The sequence below is a fragment of the Poeciliopsis prolifica genome, unplaced genomic scaffold (assembly GCF_027474105.1).
Source record: "Poeciliopsis prolifica strain line A6 unplaced genomic scaffold, Auburn_PproV2 SCAFFOLD022, whole genome shotgun sequence".
In the NCBI taxonomy this organism is placed as follows: Eukaryota; Metazoa; Chordata; class Actinopteri; order Cyprinodontiformes; family Poeciliidae; genus Poeciliopsis; species Poeciliopsis prolifica.
This window is the reverse complement of record NW_026562397.1, coordinates 7,255,589-7,277,391: the sequence shown is the minus strand read 5'-3', so window position 1 is coordinate 7,277,391 and position 21,803 is coordinate 7,255,589. Positions and strand designations below refer to the sequence as shown.

The window sequence follows — 21,803 nt, the reverse complement described above, 5'->3', positions numbered from 1 at the left end:
TCCCGCTCTTACTGACCCGGTCTAAGTTAAATTTTTCTGAGTTGGAGAGTTTAAAAAAAAATATATAAATAAAATATTTTCCTTGTTTACTTGAAGCAGAGTAAAACAACTTCCTGTTTCTGCTGCTGTTCGTCTTCTCTGGGCCACTTCTTTGTGTTTTCCACGCTGTCTGAATTTCTACAAAAGCCTAATGGGTGCGTTTGTTGGCAGTCCGCCGGGAAGGATCCGGCTGAAGGGCGGAGTGGGAGGAGTGTTCCTTTAACTATGTGAGGGACTTTCAGAGAAAACTTGGCAAAAATAATGAGTCACAAAAATTCTAGCACTACAACTCATAATAATAATAATAATAATAATAATAACTATAATGTATTTATGATATTGTAAGAATACAGAGAAATTAGTTTCCAATCATCAAACCAATGACAACAATGTACATTAAATAGCCCAAATAGAAGTCAATTATGTGGAGATTGCAGATTGTAAACTGATCCATAAAATAAAATATGGAAAACTAGAAGAATTTTAAATAGAAAAATGGAGAAAGAGGAGCTTTGTGTAAAAACGTTCTTCTTATTTACACATTATGCAAGTAAGAGCAATATTAAAATAATGTTTATTTTTGTTTCCCGGTTTAGAAGAATGATTTTATTGCCTACAGTTGAGGCAACTAAAAAGAAAAATAGCCTTTGATTTTTGTTGCTGAAGAAAAATCAGCAAGGAAATTGCTGATTTTCTTGCAAAAGAAAATTTGACAAATTTTTACACAAAACTATGAATTAGTGTTCTGTTTCTGTGGTGTTCACCTCCTTGAACTGATTTTGCTTTGAAGACATAGCTTGAGACTCGCGATGTCTCAAGTACAGAGTGGTGTGAAATATACAATTTAAGAAGAAACATGGCTCCCACTCACAGACTGACGTTGCATTACATTTATTAGGTTGTTTGTTGCCCTTTGCACCACTCACCACCCATCACCTCTTGGCTAACAGTCTGAATTCATCATGCAACTTTCGTTTCCTCTGCAGGTCTTCCTTCTGGTTCTGGTAGTTTGCTCTGCATCACCAGAACCCAACATTAGGTTTTCATGCACCACAAATCTGGAACAAACGTCCAGAAAACTGCAAAACGGCTGGAAAACCGAGTGCATTCAAACCCGTTTGCTTAGAGCTGCTTTTGAGCCATCAGAAATGTTCAGCGGGGCTCTTGTTGGTGGATCACAGCGGGGCCATCCGTCTGCTGCGCCGTTTGAAATGAGCTGTTGCTTGATTGCTTCACCGGCTGACAAATGGTGCGCACCCACTGATTGTACAGGAAGGCTCTCGGCTTAAAAGCAAAGTTGATGAGTCCTGCTCATTCACTTATAAGTTACACACCTGGCTTATCCCAGACATTCTTTAACAAATATATAAATTATAAATATGAAACAGTCCAAGGAAAAGGCGGGATGATGCTCTCCGCCTACGTCACGGCCCCGCCACATGCTGCGCCGCGCCTGCGCAGCGCTGCAGCTCTTTAAGGCGAAACTTGGGCATTTTTCTGTTCATATGCAGAGACGATCCAGGTTTCATCCGCTGGAAGCGCGTAGGCACCGTTTGCGCGAGAGGAGACAATGCCCCGGTGTGTCTCCCTGCACATCGAACATCGCCTGCAGCCGAACCGCACGTGCAGGTTTGGATAAACCTCTGTTACGTTCTGAGGCGCGAGGCGGTGTTTTTGTTTTTGATCTTTAAACCCAAACAGAAGGCGCGTGGCGTTTAACGCGACACGCACGGTCTTTACGCACGGTCAGTTGAAGCGCCTTTAATGTAGATGAGGTGACAACGTTGCCTCCCCTCAGGTGCTTTTTTTTTTTTCTCTCCACAATCGGCGCAGCAACGTCAGAGGAGAAACTGCATCCTGGTCGAGGTCGGTTTGATCACAGCCGAGGGATGGTGGCGGAGATGGCGAGCTGCGGAGCGGCGCGCCACCTGGAAGACGGGTGAGTTGATCACTGAAATACAAAAGCATGAACGCACAAACGGTCTTTTGTCGCTTTGCGCACAGGAAGGAAGTGGGACGGGGGTCTTTTGTTCTGTCCATCTGTTTGTGTGAAACGGGACCAGCAAGCAGAAAACGCAAACTGCACTTCCTGGTTGTAAAATAAACAAACAAATAAATAAATAAATAAAACCGTGTAAAACTGAAAGTAGTTCCCTACGTAAAGGGGAAGGACGTTCTGTTTGTTTGTTGGCGTCGCTGCAGAGCACGCCGCTTGTGTTGTTGTACTAGTTGGATGAGTCACCGACACAACTGTCATTCAAAGAGAGAGTCAAATAAAAGCTGGCATGTTTACTAAAGGTTGACATTTGTAAACATGCCAGCTTCATGCTTACAGTTTGGGGTTGTTGTTGTTTATTGTATATTTTAGACACTCCAAATGTGTTATAGTAAAAAAAAAAAAAAAAAAAAACTAAGTCACTTCCTCTACCATTGTTACCCACTTTATGTTATTGTTGTACCAGCAGGTGAGCTGATGCTGATGACTCATTCTGCTCAGTGACACACAACACTGCCCAGGTTCTGTTTGCACCTTCGACTGCATGGAAAACTCCCCAGATGACCTGACACCAGATCAACAATGTGGTGTAATATTAAAAGCAAATAGCTGCTAGTTTTAACAGAACAACATGCATGTATTTCCTGGAGAAATCTTAAAAACGATGAAAAGGTTTCTGTCCATCTTTCCTAAATGTGATTCATCTACAGTTAGAAGCAGCTTTTTGATGGTTTTGTTGACCCCGTGCCTCTACTTTCAACACTTCTGATCACAGTATTTGAATCAATAGGCTAAAGGTGTTGTTGAGTTTAAAAAAAAAAAGTTTCCCTTGATCAGATCACATGCATCAAACTGTGGCCCTTTCTTTTGGGGTTCCTCAAGGTTATGTTCTGGTCCGCCTCCTTTTTCCGTCCGCGCTGCTTTCTGAGGCAGCTGAGAGTCATAGCTGCTATGGAAAGAAATATCAGAGTGACGGTCTCTTCATAAAGTTTATTAATATTGAGATTTGAGAGCTCACAAAATCGGACACAGCTTGTACAGGTTGACATGAACAGATGAGTTTTATATCCAAGGACAGAAAACTAAAGGAAAAAAAACAAAAAAACAACGGTGCTCCATTGTGGATCTCTGGGAAAATAATGCCAAGTGCGACGACGAGTCACACAAATTCATAAGCATTAAAAATAAAGACAGCAGATTAACAAAGTGAAAAGTCATTAGCCAGTAATAAAAATTCCCACCATATAAATGATCCATTTTAATTAAAGGTTGGATGCATTTTTTTTCCCCACCCAAACTCGAACACTGTCTCAATAAATGAGGTCGGTGAGTGTTGCGCTACAAATTAACATTTCTTTGACGTTTCCTGCAAATCATCGGGGTTTAGTCTAATCTGACATGTGGGTTTTATCCGTTTATATGTTTTGTATTTTGCTTTTTTTTCCCCGTCTTACTCTGAAACCATCTGGGATTCTTGGGAAATCCATAGATAGTATTAATGTGGTATTTGTGACAGGTTTTGGTAATTGATTTTTAGAGTTCTCCATCCAATCAGGCTGAATTTGAGTCACTTTTGAAGGAACTTTTAAGCTTGTAAGACTGTAATTTATTGACATTGAAAACAAATGCACACCATGTATTTCAGATTTTGTTTGTGAAATAAATTTAAAATATCTACGTAGGCGTTGGCGAAACGACTGACAAAGTATCACAAGAGTATTTCATATCAGTGCATATTGATAATTAGCAATTAGCTTTTTTGTTTTGAATTTTTTGAAATGCTGCCAAAGTGGGGACGTGAACTTTTCTCACAATTTGCTAAATTTTTTTCATGAAACTGCTGCTGCGCATGTGCTCAACAGGTTGTTGCTAGGTAATCAATGAGCGAGTGAGTTGGTGCCGCTGACCTTGTTTGTCTGGCCGAGAGAGTTTGAGCGGCGAAAGCCTTTCCTCTGCCTGCAGCCCCCAGAATACTGGACCAGACTTCGGATCAGTATTCTGATGCGATACATATTATCGTTTATTACCCGTCCCATAATGCTTTGTGTCGCGCCATGACACGAAATTCCAATTAAGTGGTAGATCGTGGCTGATTTAAAAAACAAAGTGGAAAAGTTCAAGAGTTGTCAATAAGACACTACAGTCCAATGGCAGCTGGTTTGTGATTGAATACGTCATCCTCGCCGTCATGTTTATTGCATCCTGCCGTTGACCCAGGACGTCAGGCGACAACAACAACCCCACACAAAGCCAAGGCGAAACTAAATCTGGGCCAGGTTTGCTGTCTTCTACTGAATACTGAAAGGAATTACAGCAGAGGAATCTAAAAACGCACACAGGGCGGTTGCTTGTCTGACAACATTTAAACAACCCCAAAACCCACATGTCACAGGAAGCGATGATTGCCACTGCAACCGGCCAACGAGCTCCGTGCGGCGTTTGTGGCGTCGCTATTTGAAACGACCTTGAGAAGGAAGAAAGAGGGAGAGAAAACACTGTTTTTCCTGGACATCTGTTGTGAAAGAAAAGGAAGCCGAAGCTCCTTATCAGGATAAACAGCTGCCAGACGACACATTTCCTAATTCATCATTTGGCTCATGTTTGGGGGAGTTTTAACGTTTTTACAGCCGACAGAGAGAAACAGGAAAAGAGACAGATGAAGTGTTTCACCACGCCTCCCTGTGGGTATTTTGCACTCGTCCTCCTAATAGAAATCAGACATGTTGCCTCTTGTTGAAGCCTGCGTTGCATCGGCAGGCCGTCGAGCTGCTCTTCTTAGAAATAATAATAATAAAAAAAATAAAACCTGTTTTGAACAATGAAATAAATCAGACACTTTATGTATGGATGAAGTATAAGGAACAGAGAGCATACTCTTTTTACTCTTGTTTAAAACATGTCCAATATAACACCAATCTATCAAAATTGTGTAAGAATGCTCATTTGTTTTGACTTTGTTCCACAACTTTAGGCCTCGTACACATTACAATATGGTAGATATAGAGGGGGAAACAAAAACAGTGACCGTGTGTGAGTAGTTCTACTTTGTCCTCTAAGTCGTGTTGGCATAAAAATGTGGCTAATTTCCTTCAGGGCCTGCAGGTTTTGTGTTTTAGTAACCTCCTGTTCCCTGGATTTATCCCCTGGAGGCGTGACATAAAAGCAAAGTGTCGTCGTAACGTCGCTGTGCTGCCCAGAGATTCATTCTTTTCTTCTCTATTTTGCTCCATTTTATGCAGACGATGTGGTTCTGTTGTCTTCAATGGCCCACAGTCAAGTTGTACCCCTGTTTCTTACCAGTGCATTTCCATTTGTTCCCTTTTTACTTCTGGTTCATTCGTTTTGTGTCTACTTGAAGCATTACAAAGCCTTTTTTTTTTTGCGTAGCGTTTTGAATAATCGTGGCAATAAATCTTGCAAAAAGCTTAGTTTCTCAGTATGTTAGTTTGCAAAAGCTTTATCAAACCGATTCCTATGTATTTTGATTGTGATCCATGTTTATACCTATGAAATATGACAAATCGAAAGAACCTGGAGTAACTGGCTGCCATTAGATTTTGTGAAATAGTCACATTTCCTCAGTTAAGAGTAGTTTATGAGTAGATTATCCCAAATCAAAGGTACAAAACATCTCTCCCGTTGCACGTTAGGAAGGGATGGGTCTCGGGCAGATCCGTCCCTGTTTCTGGGTTCACCAAAGCCGGACAGGTACAGATCTATCACAAAGTGTCTTTAAGTCGTCATAAACCCCTGACTCAAAGTCCATTAGACCCGGCATGTTAATCAAACATGGCGTTGCTGAAAATGGTTAGCCCAGGCGTTCACTTCAACAGCAAACTTAAATGAAGTCGATGTGTGCAATTAAATCCTCTGCAAAAATATTATTAACCCTCCTCAGGCTTTAATAAGGAGAATAATTTGCTCGTTTAAAAAATGTGATGGTTTCATTCACACACAAGATGATATTTTGTTTTCTTATCTGAACTCTTTCTTGGAACTGCTTTTGATAAAAGTCTAAATTTTCATCAGCTAATGTTAGACTTGAAGCCTGCTGGGAAAATTAAGGGCTTGATATTTTTAAGGTTTCCAAAGGATTTTATTTCAAGATTTTGGTGGGAACTTGCATTTTTGCACAGCCTGATTGCTAGTTTCCTGTTTCTCTTGCGCATCTCACAATTGTCACGAATGTTCATTGGAAGAATTTGAGACTAAGACAAACTACGTCCAGCATCATCACTATATTCGTCAGTTTGATTTGTTTGAAATAATTTTGCGTTTATCTTTTCTGTCTTACAGAGACGGGGACGTCCCTGCCCTGGTGAACAAAGGTACTCACTTTCTGTCTTCATTGTATTGCTGTGAGCTTCTCTGTTTACTTTCTCTTTGCCAGGAGGCTCAGGCGGCGCTACGTCTTTTATGCGGTTTCTCTTCTCGGTGCTTTTCATATCATTTGCCTGAAAGGGCTCCAGCACGTTTGCAAAGTCATGTCAACACGTTTGTTTTCAGTGGCGTCGCACATTGCTCGGTCGGTTTTACCACAGTTCTGTGCGAGCGCAAACTAAACCAAGAAGAAAATGACTTTAAATGATCATGATTGAATCAATAGCCATTAAATTGTTACATATTTGTTAGTCCAGGTATACGTTTTAGCTTGTAAAACACCTTTGTGAAGTAAAATTTTCTTATAATTCCTATAAATAAAAACCTTAGAGGTTTGCTAGATAACGTTGGTAAAAGAAACGTCATAAGGAACCAGGATCACAGCACACAGGCCAGGGACGAAGTTGTAGAGAAAGTTTAAAGCCGTGTGATTATTAATCATCCCACAGATTTCTGTTCATGGAAACATGGCACAGTTGTATTCTTCTATGTTTCCATGAACACATGGCACACTTTCCACTGCTAGAACTTGACTTGATCCTCACCTTGAGGTTGCAGAATAAACAGACCTGCAACACATCAGGCACCAAATACCAACTGGTGGTCACGTTTAGCTTCAAATGTCTTTTTTTTTCTTCTTCTTTTTTAATTTTCACATCTATAACTGCATCTTTCTCAAGAAGTAAAAAAAAAAAAATCTACACATTCTTCCATTGCTGTAACCAGATTGCGTGCAGGTTCATCTATAGAAACGCCTGCGTTCATGCAAATTCTTTATGCGTCTGCAGCCGGGAGATTAACTATCTTCCCCACAGCAGCAAACAGCTTTGTTAACGTTTGTTAACATTTGGTTTGCGTCTTTTTGAAATGCAAGCCTCCTTCCCTGCCTGACATCATGGGCGCTCTCAGAAAGACTTTCCACTCAACACTGTGTTTATGTTTTTGTGCCTCTTTATGGCTTATGATAAATGATATAAAACTTTATAAGTCATTAGTTTTCTCTCTGTTAATTGTGCTTCCCTATCTCCCTGAAATAAGTCTGGCCATTGTCTTGGCGGTTTATAACAAAGGCCTTTCATATCTGATCATTCATATCAGCACCCAGCTCTACAAAGTTGTTTACCGACTGTGTGGCCTCTCCAAATCCCGTCTCGCAGGTTTACAGGCAACCTGTTTGTTCTCATCACTGGACTACCAGTCCCTGTCATCTTTACATGTCACAAACATGGACAAAGTTTTAGCAATTTCAACATCTAATAAAAGTGCAGCACAACTTTGCAATTTTGTGCTGTCAAAGTGTAAAACCGCCCGTTGACTGATGAGAATTTTCATATTATCATTGGATTCTTTTTCAGTTTTCATTCAACTCAAGACAAAGTTGACATGAGAGAAAAAATTGACTTGGATCATTGATTCTTAACATTTTGTCCCTCTAGCACAAAATCTGTGGGTAAAAGGGAGATGTTTAATTTTTTATTCGACTTTTTTCTTTTTCCTTCTTTCTATTTTTTTAAAACAAAAGAGCTGAACGTATAATGTGAGATGATGGGAAGATGGATGGAGCGACTGGAAGAAAGTTAATTATAAGTTGCAAAGACTTGAAACTGGAGTGGAGCTTCTCTTTCCAGCAGGATGATAACGAATGAATTTCATATTATAGCATAATCGTATTTCATCTACTCTGTCAAATCCAATTTAGACTCTGCCTCAACACCTGCCAGTGAATGTTTGGGTACATTTTTAAGCCGTCTGACTGATCTATTTAAATGATCCGACGTTTCAGCATAAGGGTAAATCAGGATCATTTTAGTTTGGCCAATAAATCAATAACAATATATTTTATGACAGACGCATGATCAATGTCACTCCGATTTGGAAACCCACAGCATTCTGGGGGATGTAGGCAGAGGAATGGCTTCAGTTGCTCATCCTTTCATGGCGAGCTAATCAAAGCTGACGGCATCAACTAACTCAGTCTGTTGTTACCTCGCAACAACTCGTCGAATGACTCGGGCAGCAGCGGTTTCATGTTCTGCCGTCGTGCCTCGGAACTGCTTGAAAATAAAACGCATGGAGGGAAAGAAGAAAATAAGTACAACCGCTCGAGGAGAAACTGTAGATGGAACAGGAAATGTGACGTCACCAGTTTGACAATATTTGAAGCAAACAACTAAATGACCGTCAAAATCAGCTGATATAAAACATTTGTACCGTGAGGCGTTTTTCAGTCGTCGTAATTTCCCTCCAACTTCACATTCATGTGCTCATTTCTATTTTATGAGACAAAATACAAATGAAATACTGTGAAAGTTATAGTTCTGAAAAGGTTCAAGGGGCACTGCTGGCACACAGATGAGTTTTCTCTTTTTTCCTGTGATGTGACGCTTTGACCAGCAGATGGCAGGCTACCTCCACACATTCCCAGCTTTGTCAGACTGCACATTTGTACATGCAAGCATGCATTTTTCAGTGTACGCACGGCAACCGCTTGGGTTGTTTGAACAGAGAAGGACGAGACGGTCGGGTTATAAAGAGGGATAGTTTCATGCAGAATCCGGGACCTGCGAGGCAAACGAGGACGGGAGGAAGAAAAGAGGGTGTGGGAGAAGTGAAGCAGGGGGCTGGCGGAGTGGAGCAAAGTGGGGGAGGGAGATTGATGAGGATGGCAGCATCTGCTTGTTAGTCCAAGACAAAACTCTGTGGGCTGAAGAAGAGGACGGTGCCCCAGATGGCACTTGCTGCTGCAGCAGATTCTCCTCCAGACCCATCAATAAATATGTGCCAGGATGTTGATTCTTGGCACTTTGACATGCCTTGCCACACAGTTCATTGGTGTTTAACTCTGCATATATAAAAGGTGATGATGTCATTTAGCCGTGCTGAGGGCTTTTTTCTTGTTGAAACTCTTAAGAAGGCTCTATGACGACGTCTCTCTGGGGACGCACCTGCTGCGGCTTTTTTTTGGTTTGTTTTTTGAAAGAAAAATTTCTTTTTAGTGTAGCTATGTCAGAAAACTGTTTCGCAGCAACAAGGGTGCTGAAACATTTGAGCGGCAGAGGTTTTTGCTGCTTCAAACAGACTTCGGTTTGTTTTCAAAGAGGGCTTAATTCACACAGTATATGTATTCCTGTTTCTTTTGCAGAATTGGAAGTTTATCACAGAGGCCCTTAAGGGGTGTGGGGGAATTTTTTTCTTTATTTCATTCCTTTTCCCATATTGCATCATACCTCGTATAATACAAGGCATTATACAGGGTGTTGACCGACGGTGTTGACCCCGTAGGTCACAACACAAAAAATGTGACTTTCAAGACAAAACAATCAAACCTTTTTAAAATGTTGCTTTTTCTCCCCCAAGTTGAATTTTATTGGAAGGTTATAAACATGTCACGGTCGCTCAACATTCATATTTTATTAAAATATAAAGATTTGTCACTAGTTAAATAAGAATAAAGGAGTTTTAACCGATTTGTTGTTCGCAGGTAACCTGTCAGAGGACGACGGCAGCAATTCAGGTGAGCAATCGGCTTTTAGCTTGAAGTTTTAAAACTTTGACTGTGGGAAACCTTTTTTTTTTTTTTTGTCTTTTGTTTGACCTCTATCACAGAGACTGCAGGGGCGTCCACTGAGGAGAGCTCAGATGAGGAAGAGGAGGAGAATGATGACGAGGAGGCGGAGAATTCTGGTGAGACGCTTTGAATTGTTCACTTACATCGTCTGTCTTCAAAGTAATACTCTGTCAGTGATGTTACAAAGTTTGAGAAGAAATGGCAGAAAAAGACAAGTGCTTCGTTCGGCATAAGAAAGTAGACAAATGCACGATGCAAGAGCATCAGTAAGTATCAAGGCGTTGTACGTTGTTAGTTTTAAGATAAAATAAAAGAAAAAGTGGTAAAACTAAAATAACGGCACTGAAACCAGCGAGTTTTGACTTCCTTCAAATTAGTCATCCTTCCAGGAACAAAAAAAACCCAAATATACATTTCAGAGATGCTGAGAAGCTGAGTTTTTTTTTGACCTTTTAGAAAGCTAGACACACTTTCCCCCCCATTGCTTCTTGTTTTTATAAAAACAATTCATGTACTTCTCACACTGACCTCAAAACCCAAACTAAAGGAGAACATGGACGGCTACTCTGAAGATGAACTTTGGCGTGAAAATTGAACTGGAAACCACAAGACGACGTGCTGCTTTGAATGCTTTGAAGCATTTAAAATACTTCTCCACCTTTAAAATACAAACAAAATATTTCTTACATCTATTTTTACATGCAAACTGTGGATATGATCCCTTTTGAGTGGCTATTGAATGTTCAAGGCCTCCTTATTTAAGTGCTAGTGAAGACCTTTGCTCTATATGTGCAGAAATGGGATCTTTGAAACGCATACAGCTTCTTAAAGAGACAGTAATAAATCTGATGACGATGACGATTGTGGAGCTTTGATGAACAGGACTTTGAGACCAACTATAACAAATTGGATAACTACTTTACTTGTAAATTCATTCTCTTTTGACTAAATCTTTCCAGTAACTTCCCACAGTTTGAACTGTAATGTAATATATAATGGCCTGTTTCATAATGCAGAACATTTTTTATTAGATTAAGTGCGGACTGGGTTGACCATGTTCCTAGTCTTTCTGGTTTTGGTTTCTATCTTAAATCTTTAGGGATCATTTGAACATGTCTTTTTTTCCTGTGCTACTTTAAGGTTTATTAACTTTTTACCTAGTCTTCTGAAAAATGTCTGCATCGACACATTTTACTCATATTTTCTATAAATGAGAGCCACCTGTTTGTTCAAAATATAGCAAATGGCGTCTCTGATTAAACCCCGCATTAATATTTGAACTATTCCTGGACAGAATCAGTTTGTCTGGTGATTTTCTATTACTCTGCTACCCCAACTATAAATTATTTTCATTATTTTCTATGTAGAAATTACATCTGGTTCATGAATTAGACTGCTATATTTTTAAAATAATCATATAAACTAGAATTGCATTTCTTAGTATCTTTTTCATTGTGTGACCTTTTTTTAATTTTTTTATTTGAATTCCAACTTTCATCAGAAGGGGGCGCTGAAGATGATGAAAAGGGAGAAGGTAAGACTTTCATTCCATATAAACAATTCAAGATTTATGTTGTGCCTGGAATAATTGTGAGCAATTTTGCATTTTTCTGCGTTTTTCTTACACTTTCTCTGCAGACGACGAAGAGGTCACCAAAGTGGAACATAAAAACGGTAAGATATGTAATAAATCTGATTGTTTGCTCTCGCTGCTCCTCCGGTATTTAGATGCTTCGGGCCAAACTGAGCTGTTGCTACTTTATAGGCAGTTTTACATTTTAGCGCTCAGCGTTGTCGCTTCATAATAATACTTGTAAAAGAGCTAAATGGAATCAGTAGACTTATTTTTTTATATAAATAATGGAGAAGTGGGAAAATGACTCGAGTACCACAATAAGATGAGTTTAATATCACTTTATTTTCAATGTAAGCTGGAGATATACCTAAGGTCATTCATGCAGACATAAATAAAGATATACTTGTATCTTTTCTGGTAATATAAAGGTTTAATAAATCTTAAACTGTGCTTTAAGGAACTCCATGCTGCAGGATTACGCAGCTCCGCTTTGATCCGTTTTAGTGTTTTCAGACTAACACTTTAGAACTGGGGATGATTAAATGCATTAAATATTTCTTAAATAAATATATGAATTAGCCCTTTAGCGTAGCAGTGAAACAGAAACTGCAAACCAGACGCAAAACGCAGCTTCATCAAAAAGCGGCAGCAATTTTTCTTAGAGTTCCGTATTTGTTTCAGTTCACAACTGAGATAAATATTCTTTCTGTTTTGAAGGCTTGTGCCTCCACTGGGAGGGAGCGCTGCCATTTGGCCTTCATGTAACTCTGATTGACCTTTTGATTTAAGACCAACCAGTCAAAAGTGGCTGTGTTTGTCGAATGAGCTCTAATTACAGTCCTTGACTTGTGCTTTGCTGTGGAGAAAGAGGAAAGACGCTGTATTGATGAGTTGGCCGATGTTGCAATGCGACTAGATGTTGCAGCAGGATTTTTATTTGCAGATTCTTGATCGAGTTCAAATTGGTTGCATCAGCTTGGTTGTAAATGTTTGTAAAGGAACATACATTGATCCTGGGGGGACTTAGATTTTAATCTCAGCCTTTTGCAGCTGCTATAAAGTGACATGTATCCTATGGAAAACAGGGAATTCTGGATCACCAGGAGCCGAGCCTCAGGCTGCTGCTGTAAATGGGAGAGGTGAGCGTATCGTATGTTGAAGCAGCGTTGACGTGGCGCCACCGACTTTGTTTCAACGCTTTTGTTTATCTATCTCCCTGACAGATGAACGATTTAAGTTATGCTGTGAAAAATGCAAATCCGTCCATCAGGTGAGCAAAGAAATCAGATGCGTTTTATACATGTTGTTTTGTTTTGCTGGTGCCGTGATGTGACACAGCACCAGGTTAGAGATTTCTTCAGTTTCAGCATTTTGGCCAAAGTAATATAAAATATAGCTTACATTTTTTGTTTTAGGGGGAACATAAGCTATCTAAAGAAACCTGGTCTGCAGCAAAGTGTCTTTTAACTGACACCAGGTTTTCTGGTAGAGGAAATTTACGGTCCATCAATTAAGTTGTCCTGTGTCGTCTTGAAGAAGCAGAACGATTCCAGAAACATTACCGTTACATCTGTCACAAGATTATGTTTTTTTTTTTTTTTTCCTCAAATGATGGAATAAGTGATTTTCTGATTCAAGGGGTCAGGCCTCAGTTTGAATGTGGTTAAAACAGTTAATTCATAATTTAACAAGAGGAAATTTACTTTTCCTTACAGGGCTGATTGGCTCTGCATAGCTTTGTTTCCCTTAAAAATAACACTATTTTCGTATTTTCTCTGGTTACATTTTTTAAATTAAATTCATTACAGTCTGAAACATTTAGTTGTGATGAAAAAAACAAATTAAGAAGAAATTTGAAAGTGCATCTAATCAGCAATCTGCATTCTGCAGATGACTTTTTCATACTGTTATGATGATGAGTGGTGTGTGTTTCTGACAGACTCGCGGCTCGGAGCTCGTTACTCCTCACAGGATGTCTAAGGGACGTTTCCAGTGAGTGAGACGCTGCGCAGCAGATTTCGACGCAGTGAAAGGCGCCGCCACTCATTCCGTGAATGTTTGTAGGTTGGCGCTGGAAGGAGAAGGCACGTACGAGTGCTCGGTCACCGGTCTGGTCTTCGAAGCAAGCGAGCCGGTTCTGGTGCGGTATTCTATCCTATCGTGGTCCAAGTTTGGCTCCTTCCTGCCGAACTCCTGGAAGTTCGCCGGGCCGATCTTCAACGTCGACACCGTCAACAAGGACGCGTCGGTCCTCACCTCTATCCAGTTCCCCCACTCCATCTGCTTGGCCCGTAAGAACGTCGGCACCTTTTTATAACGTCTTTCCACAAGGCGCACGGTTTAAAAGAGCTGAAATGAAACCGGTGTGTTCCCAAAGATCCAGAGGAGGACCTGACGTTCAGCGTCCTGCACGTTAAGGACAACCGGCCCCTCATTGAGCCGACCGCAGACCACTCAAGGAGCCACGTGAAGTGGAACGTGACGTCCCTCTCGCCGGTCGGTCCCATCATTCAGAACTCGGGGTCCGTGGAGCACCACGGGGTGGTTCTGGTCTACAAGCAGCTCGGCAGCCACACCAACAACTACAGCTTCCACGTCTACCTGGCGACAAACAGCTCCTCCGACATTAAAGTAAGCACTGCGCAACTTAATCTCAGTCGGTCATCTTTAGTTTGATAATTAATGATTAATTATCTAATGATTAATATTATCTGAAAGGCAATTTTGCTCCAAGAGACGTCATCATCCTTTTTATTTGTAGCTTCTGTTGCACATGGTCTCTACTTCCATTTTATTTATTGTTTTTGGCTGTGTTTTATTTCGGATATTTAAAATACCTTCGTTGCAAAATTAATGTGTAATGCTCTTTGAGAGAGTGAATTTGCATTATGATGACATTTTCAATATATCACTTCAAACTGGCCTCAGAACGACAATATTATCGCTTATCGCAATAATTACTGGGACAATTTATTGTGACAGGCCAAGTTATTAGAACTAATGGCTCAATTCTGGTGCTTTAATGAAAAATTAAAGTTATTCTTTCGGTACAATAAGCACTTTTAATAAATTTTTATATCATGTATCCTTAAATATGTTGCGCCCTGTTGGTCGTAACACCGGTAATAAATCTTATGTCCATTAATTATCAGCAATGTTGAGGTCAAGAGTTGAGCTGCATTGATGACTCCAACACTGAGCCATACAAATGGATACTTTCCATTTAATTCACCCATCAGAATATATATTGTGATATAAATTTTTTTTTGCCATATCGCACATCTCTATTAATAATTTATTTGAAGGTTACCTTCTTCAAGTCTGTGCTTTATGATTGTGATTAAATAGCGTAATCGTTGAGACAATACAAGTTTTCTCCATAAAATAATTGGGAGAGTTTAGGTGGCTTTTTTGATTGATGAAAAATTCACACCTGTTGCTATTTGCATGCAAATTGCACCTTAGGAAAATCCCAGTTCAAGTAAGTGATACGCGTAATGGGAATATGCACAGAAACTGTAGCTGTGCTGTTATTAGCAGCATCTTGTAGCCGTGAAACAAAAGTAGTTTGGAAATTAGGTCAGATTTTAAAAAAAACATCCTGCAGTTTCAGGATCCTGTTTTATTTGTAATTTCAGTACCTGACTGTCACCAAACTGCCCACTTAAAAGCCTTATATATATATATATATATATATATATATATATATATATATATATATATATATATATATATATATATATAATATATATATATATATATATATAATACATGTATATGTATATATATATATGTATATGTATATATGTATATATATATATATATATATCTATAGACATATATATTATATATATATACATATATATATATATATATATACATATATCTATATATATATATATATATATATATATATTCCAGTCCGGCATTATCTAACAACCATCCACAAAATTTCAGGGGTGATGCTAAGAAAATGTTTGTTACATAATTAGATGCTATACATGTGCAATTACTGTTTAAACTTGGTTACATAAAGTCCCTTGAATAGCACTTGTGAATGGAAATTTGAAAGAATTACAGTATTCCATAAATACAAATCTAAAAGGTGTGCCAAGCCTTTTTTGCAACCCCTTTTACTTTGATGCCCCTAAATCTGCTGCTTATTCTGTGTAAAAGCCTCCCAATTAATAGTGTTATTACAGAATAATCAGCTGTTTTCTGACAAATTATATTCATTTCTCTGTAGTTTTCTAGACTTTTACTTAACTTAATATATTTCCCTTCTGCATAATATTTGTGCATCACCTTGTTTGTTTGGGGGTCTGACAGATGTTGGTACAATTAGCATTGAGGTTTGCAGTCATAAAATGTGGAAAGTTGTGAAGGCAGGTTAACACAGTTACTGTGTCCAGTGACATCCATTAATTTACAACTTTTTAAAAATCTTCCTGAGTGACTAAATAGTGTTTAGATTGAGGATTTTTTTTCCCCCTTTGTGTGCAAGGAAAAACAGCGAAAAACCAAAACAAAAATATACCGTCCTTACAGGGAGAAATATTCAACTCATCTCAGACTTTTGATCAGCTCAACTCTCCGTGGCTAAAACTCCAGCAAAATGCCTCACCTTTGAAACCGCGTGTGGAAACCGTAAGAACGAGAGGTGACTTTCACTTCTGCTGGCGTTTGTGGCCGTGATTGCTTTGATTTCATTATGCTTCGCATTTCCAAACTTGCGTAACGCAGTGGTCACTCCCTGCCTGATGGTAATGAACTTTTGTGCGAGGAGGGAAAAAAAGTCAAAACATATTTTTGAAAAGCCAGAGAGCGCCACACGCACGTTACTGCTGCGTTACGGGAAGCAGAGCAGCTGTGATGTCATTCGGAAAGTGTGAATGTGGCTGCATGTACATGAACGTGTGGGCCTGGAAGGATCCAGCTGATGAATAATAAAACCAGATGAGAGATGCCAGTTCTTTAAATATGTTTGCAATCAGTTTTTCCCTGCGGTTCCTCATCGTTTGTGATTCCTTTGCTCACTGGGCTGAACTTGGAGTGACCTCTCCCTGCCAAACATCGTCTTCAGGGTTATTTTTATCCCACCTGTTGCTGTTGCTGAGAAACCATGCATCTTCTTCATCGTGTTTTCTCTCTGTGCTGCTGTCATTTCAGGATATAAGCAAACAAGTTCGGTGCTACAAGAATCGATACATGAAGATCGATAAGCCTCCCACGTGCAAACTGGACGAGGGGACGTATTGCCTCGTGAGCGAGCCGGCGGGGGACATCAAACCTGAGGTGCGTCTCTTTGCACGTGGACAAGTCATGCTCATAAAGCATCACTTAGACTGGATCACTGCCACACTTTCATTTACCCTAAAACAAGTTGTGCTGGTTTCATGTTTGTCCAGATTTGTTGCAAACGATTTACATTTTTAATTGCATGCGTTTGGCATTTTGTTTTGAGCAACATTTCCGCAGACTTTGTGAAGATCTTTCAGTTGCACCTCCTGGTTGACGTGGAGAAAATAACCATTGCCTCAGAAAAACTTTAAGGCTTTGTGTCTCACGGCAACTAAGCCATGTTTGTGTCTCATTAAAGGAGCTGAAGTTCACGCTCGCTGTGACCAAGATGAAAGGCTACTTTGAAGCTTTCTTTGAGGAGGGGCCTCCTTTCAAATTGTCTCTAACTGAGATTAACACGGGCGAGACTGTCTGGTCCGCCACCATCAGAGAAGGTGCCAGCGTGTTTATTCTCCGGCTAACATGTTTATGATGCTACACTGCTTTGAAAAAAATCTTTATTTTTCCATCTCAAATAGTTGCGTAAATTTTGTGCCTCAAAATATGGATCACATTTAATATCCATGTTTTACTTTCATTATATTCTGTGTCTGTTTTTTGTTTTTCTCAGGCGACTGCGTGGACGACTCGGAAAAAAAGCCAAGGAAAAGGACAATCTGTACGCTCCTTCTCGGTCTCCGGTGGGAGACTGATATTGCTTCTCGCTTTTGGCCTCTGCAGTTTTGACTCAAATCAACCTTTTTTCCTTGCAGCTGGCAGACAGAGAAGCAGCAGCCACTCCGAAGAAGAAACGGCCTGTAAAAGACCAAAGTGGCAGGACAAGTCAGGTGAATCATCATCCGTTTACCTGGATTACATTGAATTCAGTTTAATTATGTGGCTCCGATTGAAAACAGGTAATATACAAGCGCATGTGATTAGTTCCAGTTCTAGAAATTAACGTTGACAAGCCGACTGTTTAAGCTTTCGAACGAAACATAGCGCATTGTCCCACAGCAGTGGAGCGTTGGTTGCATTAAAAGTTTTAATTTTGAACATGCTGGGACTTTAGAGGGCTGAAGTGAATTGAGGCACTGGTTATGGACAACTTTTTAAATAAGTAGTTAATAGCAGCTCCTTTAGTGGCTTCATCTAGAAGAACAGCACATCTAAATAATGAGCTGTGAGATAATTGTAAAATCCATGGGATGAAAAACAGAGTAGATATTGTTGGTCGCTGCAATAGCTTCTTTAATTGCTTTGTCTAGGAGATGAACAGGACTCTGACTGCAAGCTGGAGTCTTTTAGCTAAACATTTTAGTTTCTTTATGGTAAAATGAACAATTGTTCCACTTAGTACTGTCTGGGATAAGATATTCCTCATTTTAGTAATTTTGTGAAGGTAAAAAAAAATTCCTTAAAACCGGCTAAACATGGGATTTAAATTAAATGTCCTACAGAACAAAAGTTCTCTAAATTGCTAATTGGAGGCCACTTTATCACCATCCAGAATGTTTGACTAAGCAGTTTTTGTTCTGTCTTGTTTGAATTTAAAATAATAAAATTAAAAGTTTTTGTCTAACACACATTTCTAAAACGTCTCTCAGGTGCAGTGTGTAATTAAATTAAACACAAAGATTATTAATAAATGGACAGAGAAGAATGAGTGATGATGAATCCTGTGATTTGTTCAAACTCGGTGCCACGTTTGCACAAGATCAACAGCTTGGAGACAGGAATGAGGAAGGCTGCAAATGTTTTGACCAAACCAGATTCAACCTAGATCTCAGTGTGCAGCACCTCTAGTGTCACGTTAAGGATAATAGAGATGCCATTTTCCAAAGATTGTATTTTGGCAGGTGTGAGGCTGAGATGGGGAAAATCTTTTAGAAATGCCGATGGGTTGTGTTATACTAGGATTACACTTTCCCTCCTTTACCTCTTAGCCAATCCGAAATACTGGCTGCATAATGGCCTCAACAGCAATGAAGACAAGCTTCAGTTTTAAACAATTACATTTTATAAAACAAGTATATCTGAAACATCTGAGGTTAAAATAAATTGCTTTTTTTCTCCAGATGGAGTGAAAGCAGGGAAGACTCAAGGCCAGGAGTTGTCAGAGAAGCAGCTGCTGCAGATCGCCCTTCTGCTTGGAAAAGAGTGGAAGGAGGTGGCCATCTTTCTGGGCATAGAGTCCCAATATGTGGATCACCTCCAGGATGTGGAAAACAGTGTGACCATCCAAAAGCTGAAAATGCTGTTGGAGTGGAAGAAAAGGCAATCAGGAAAAGCTTCAGCATACCACCTGTGGGAAAGTTTGGATGATTTGAAATCCTTGTCGAACGAGGTTCGTCAGGTACTGAAAGGTATGACCAAATAATACACACATTCTTGTTTTTTTCCCCCTTCCTAAGTCTTTCTTGTGCATATTTGATTACTAAGCTCTGGGGTCTTTTAATGAAACTACGACCCACTTGCATTAAGAGGAAGAAGGTTGTACTTTATATCGATGACAAGGAAACTGAAGCATCATGTCATGTGGCACTGTAGCTAAAACAGGTCAACTCCACAAGAACAGCCAAACATGTATTAATGGAAGATGAGGCATAGAAAACAACATTTTGTGGAGTATTCGTCTCTCATTACATTTACTGCTAAAATGAAGGCATGAAAACTTTTTCAAGGCTGAGCTGAATCAAATTTATGGGTTTTTTTTTCCTCTGTTTTTAGATATGATGGACAACCGAGGAGATAAGTAAAGAAGAAACGTGTTCAAAAACTGAAATACCTGTTGCTTCATCGAATGAACGCAACGAGGAGCTCAGGTGTGCAATGAAGCAGCGTCGACCTGTGGACCAAACTTCCAACTTTTTGCTTTTTGTTTCCAACACTTGAATTGGTAACATTTTAAAATTGACGTGTCAATAAATTCAGATGTGCGCCTTTGTTTTCTGTAAAAAGTACAGACTAATGACGTCTTTGAGCGTTTATGAATGACGCCGAGGTCGTTGAGGTTTGGTAGCTAATTATGTAGCCTATAGCAAATGAAAATGTAGGTGCTGCAGTCCTGGAACTGCAAAAATTATGAACAGTTTATTGTGTAACATATAATGTTTCGGTTTAAGGTGAAACCTTGTGAAATACTTTGTGAAAACAACCAGGCATTAGAATAGATTTATGGGTCTGTTTTAAGATTTACAGACTGAATTTGTGCATTAGAAGCTTTTATATTCATGTTCTCCCTGTCCTGTACATGTCATTTTTTTTAAACTGAGATCTTTTTTTCCGAATTGTGGTTTATTTTTCTACATCTGTTCAGACTCTATGTCTTAGTGTCTTATTTTATATTCGCTATGTTTATGTACAGAAACGCTACATGTCCAAAACGTTTTGATGTGGTCCAGGAGTTATTTCCTTTTGTCTTCAGTCGAAATTAATACATATTGTTTCTAAAGCTTAAACTAATTTGTGGATTTCAAATGGGTAGTGTAAAAACCCCCAACTTGTCCTACAAGTGTTTTGATTTACGGCTGGATTTGAGTATAAATCTGGGAATGTTTTTTTCTGAAACTGCTTTGGAAATTTGTTGCACAGATTTAGAACCACTGAGGTCAGGAAAACAAACTTGACTGTACAAACTCTGGGAGATATGTTGAGTTAAATTACTTGAAACATTATTGCTGATTTGTCAACACTTTTGGAGGATAACTGAAGCAGCCATATTTTTTACAAGTGAATCGTTTCTTATGACGGCCAGATGCTAATTAGCATTCAGAAACGCAGCTTTACAGAACTTGCAGCTGATGATTTTATTTGTCCTTTTTTTCTCAGGTCTGAATCCCTCCAACAATTTTGTAAAAATAAAAGTTAACTATTAAAGTGAATAAAGCAACATGAGATAGACTTATGTTTCAATTTATTTTGTGTGCTTATGATCTTGTTTCTAAAAAAACAAAATGTTGGGACAATGTACCAAATGAGAACTCAAAAAAAGCTTCTGATGAATTTCTGTGAAATGGTAAAAACCAGAAACATTATTCATGCTGATGAGTTATTTTCTAGTTGTTTCTTGTGTGCAAGGTGTGATTTGTTAAATCTGTTAGAGTGGCTGCGACATATTTGGTCAGTTTTGTTAAAATATAAAATTATTTAATAATGGATGTGTCCTCCAACTACTGCAAATATCAGTGAAATCCTGTGAAACTGAAAGGTGTGGTGTGGAAGGATAAAACATTATTATTCAAAGCTGGTTTATTAGGCCTCCAGCGTCACAGCACAGTTCAAAATGGCAGCTTTCCCATCAGTCAGTCTGTCTGTTACATCCAGCAGTTCACCTGATACTGGTTCTTTCTTTCCTTCGTTTTTCTTTCTCTTTCTTTCTCTCTTTCTTCATGGCGGCTGGCAAGCAACTTACTGATGTGCATTACCGCCATCTACTGGAATGGAGTGTGGATTGGGACGCTACATGTTTATTATTCCCACCCCCCGAAAAATACATAAATAAATACTAATAATCATTAAATAAGTAAAACTATATCCTATCAATTTCATTTTCTTAAGGTCATTTATTAAATAACAAAAAATATTCAGAAGTAGAAATTTTGTCCAAAATGTCTATTTAGCTGTAATTTAATTTCTTGTAATTGACACTGTATACAGGTTATCCCCACCTTCTCAATTTACCCCCAGCCAATCAAAGCTATCGCTGCTCCCTCCAAAGCTGGGTCTGAGGCAGGTCAGGAAGTGACATCAGAAATTCGCTTTCTGCTTTTGAGAAAATTGGAAAGCTTTTTTGTTTTTGTTTTTGCTGGACAAAGTTTGGAAACTTCAGGAATCGAACAATGGCGGGTAAGAGAACCAACTTTGAAATTTGAAGATGGTGCTCATGCTGTGTTGTATTCAAAATTAGAATCAACTTTATTCGTCAAGTTTGTGCGCAAAAACACGGATTTTGATGTTGCTTT

The 21,803-nt window shown here is 39.2% G+C and overlaps 1 protein-coding gene across 1 annotated transcript; it reads left to right on the top strand.

Annotated features, from left to right (window-relative positions):
* Window positions 1-1,508: 1,508 nt before the first annotated feature.
* Window positions 1,509-20,742, top strand: si:dkeyp-97b10.3 (uncharacterized). The gene is made up of 18 exons (XM_055045571.1): window positions 1,509-1,668; window positions 1,873-1,978; window positions 6,332-6,363; window positions 9,897-9,929; window positions 10,022-10,099; window positions 11,485-11,517; window positions 11,622-11,657; window positions 12,645-12,698; window positions 12,783-12,829; window positions 13,499-13,551; window positions 13,624-13,850; window positions 13,937-14,190; window positions 16,729-16,854; window positions 17,159-17,294; window positions 17,471-17,518; window positions 17,613-17,687; window positions 18,918-19,205; window positions 19,570-20,742. Exons 1-18 carry the CDS (start codon window positions 1,545-1,547, stop codon window positions 19,596-19,598), a joined length of 1,779 nt encoding a protein of 592 aa, XP_054901546.1. The 5' UTR covers window positions 1,509-1,544; the 3' UTR covers window positions 19,599-20,742.
* Window positions 20,743-21,803: the final 1,061 nt, after the last annotated feature.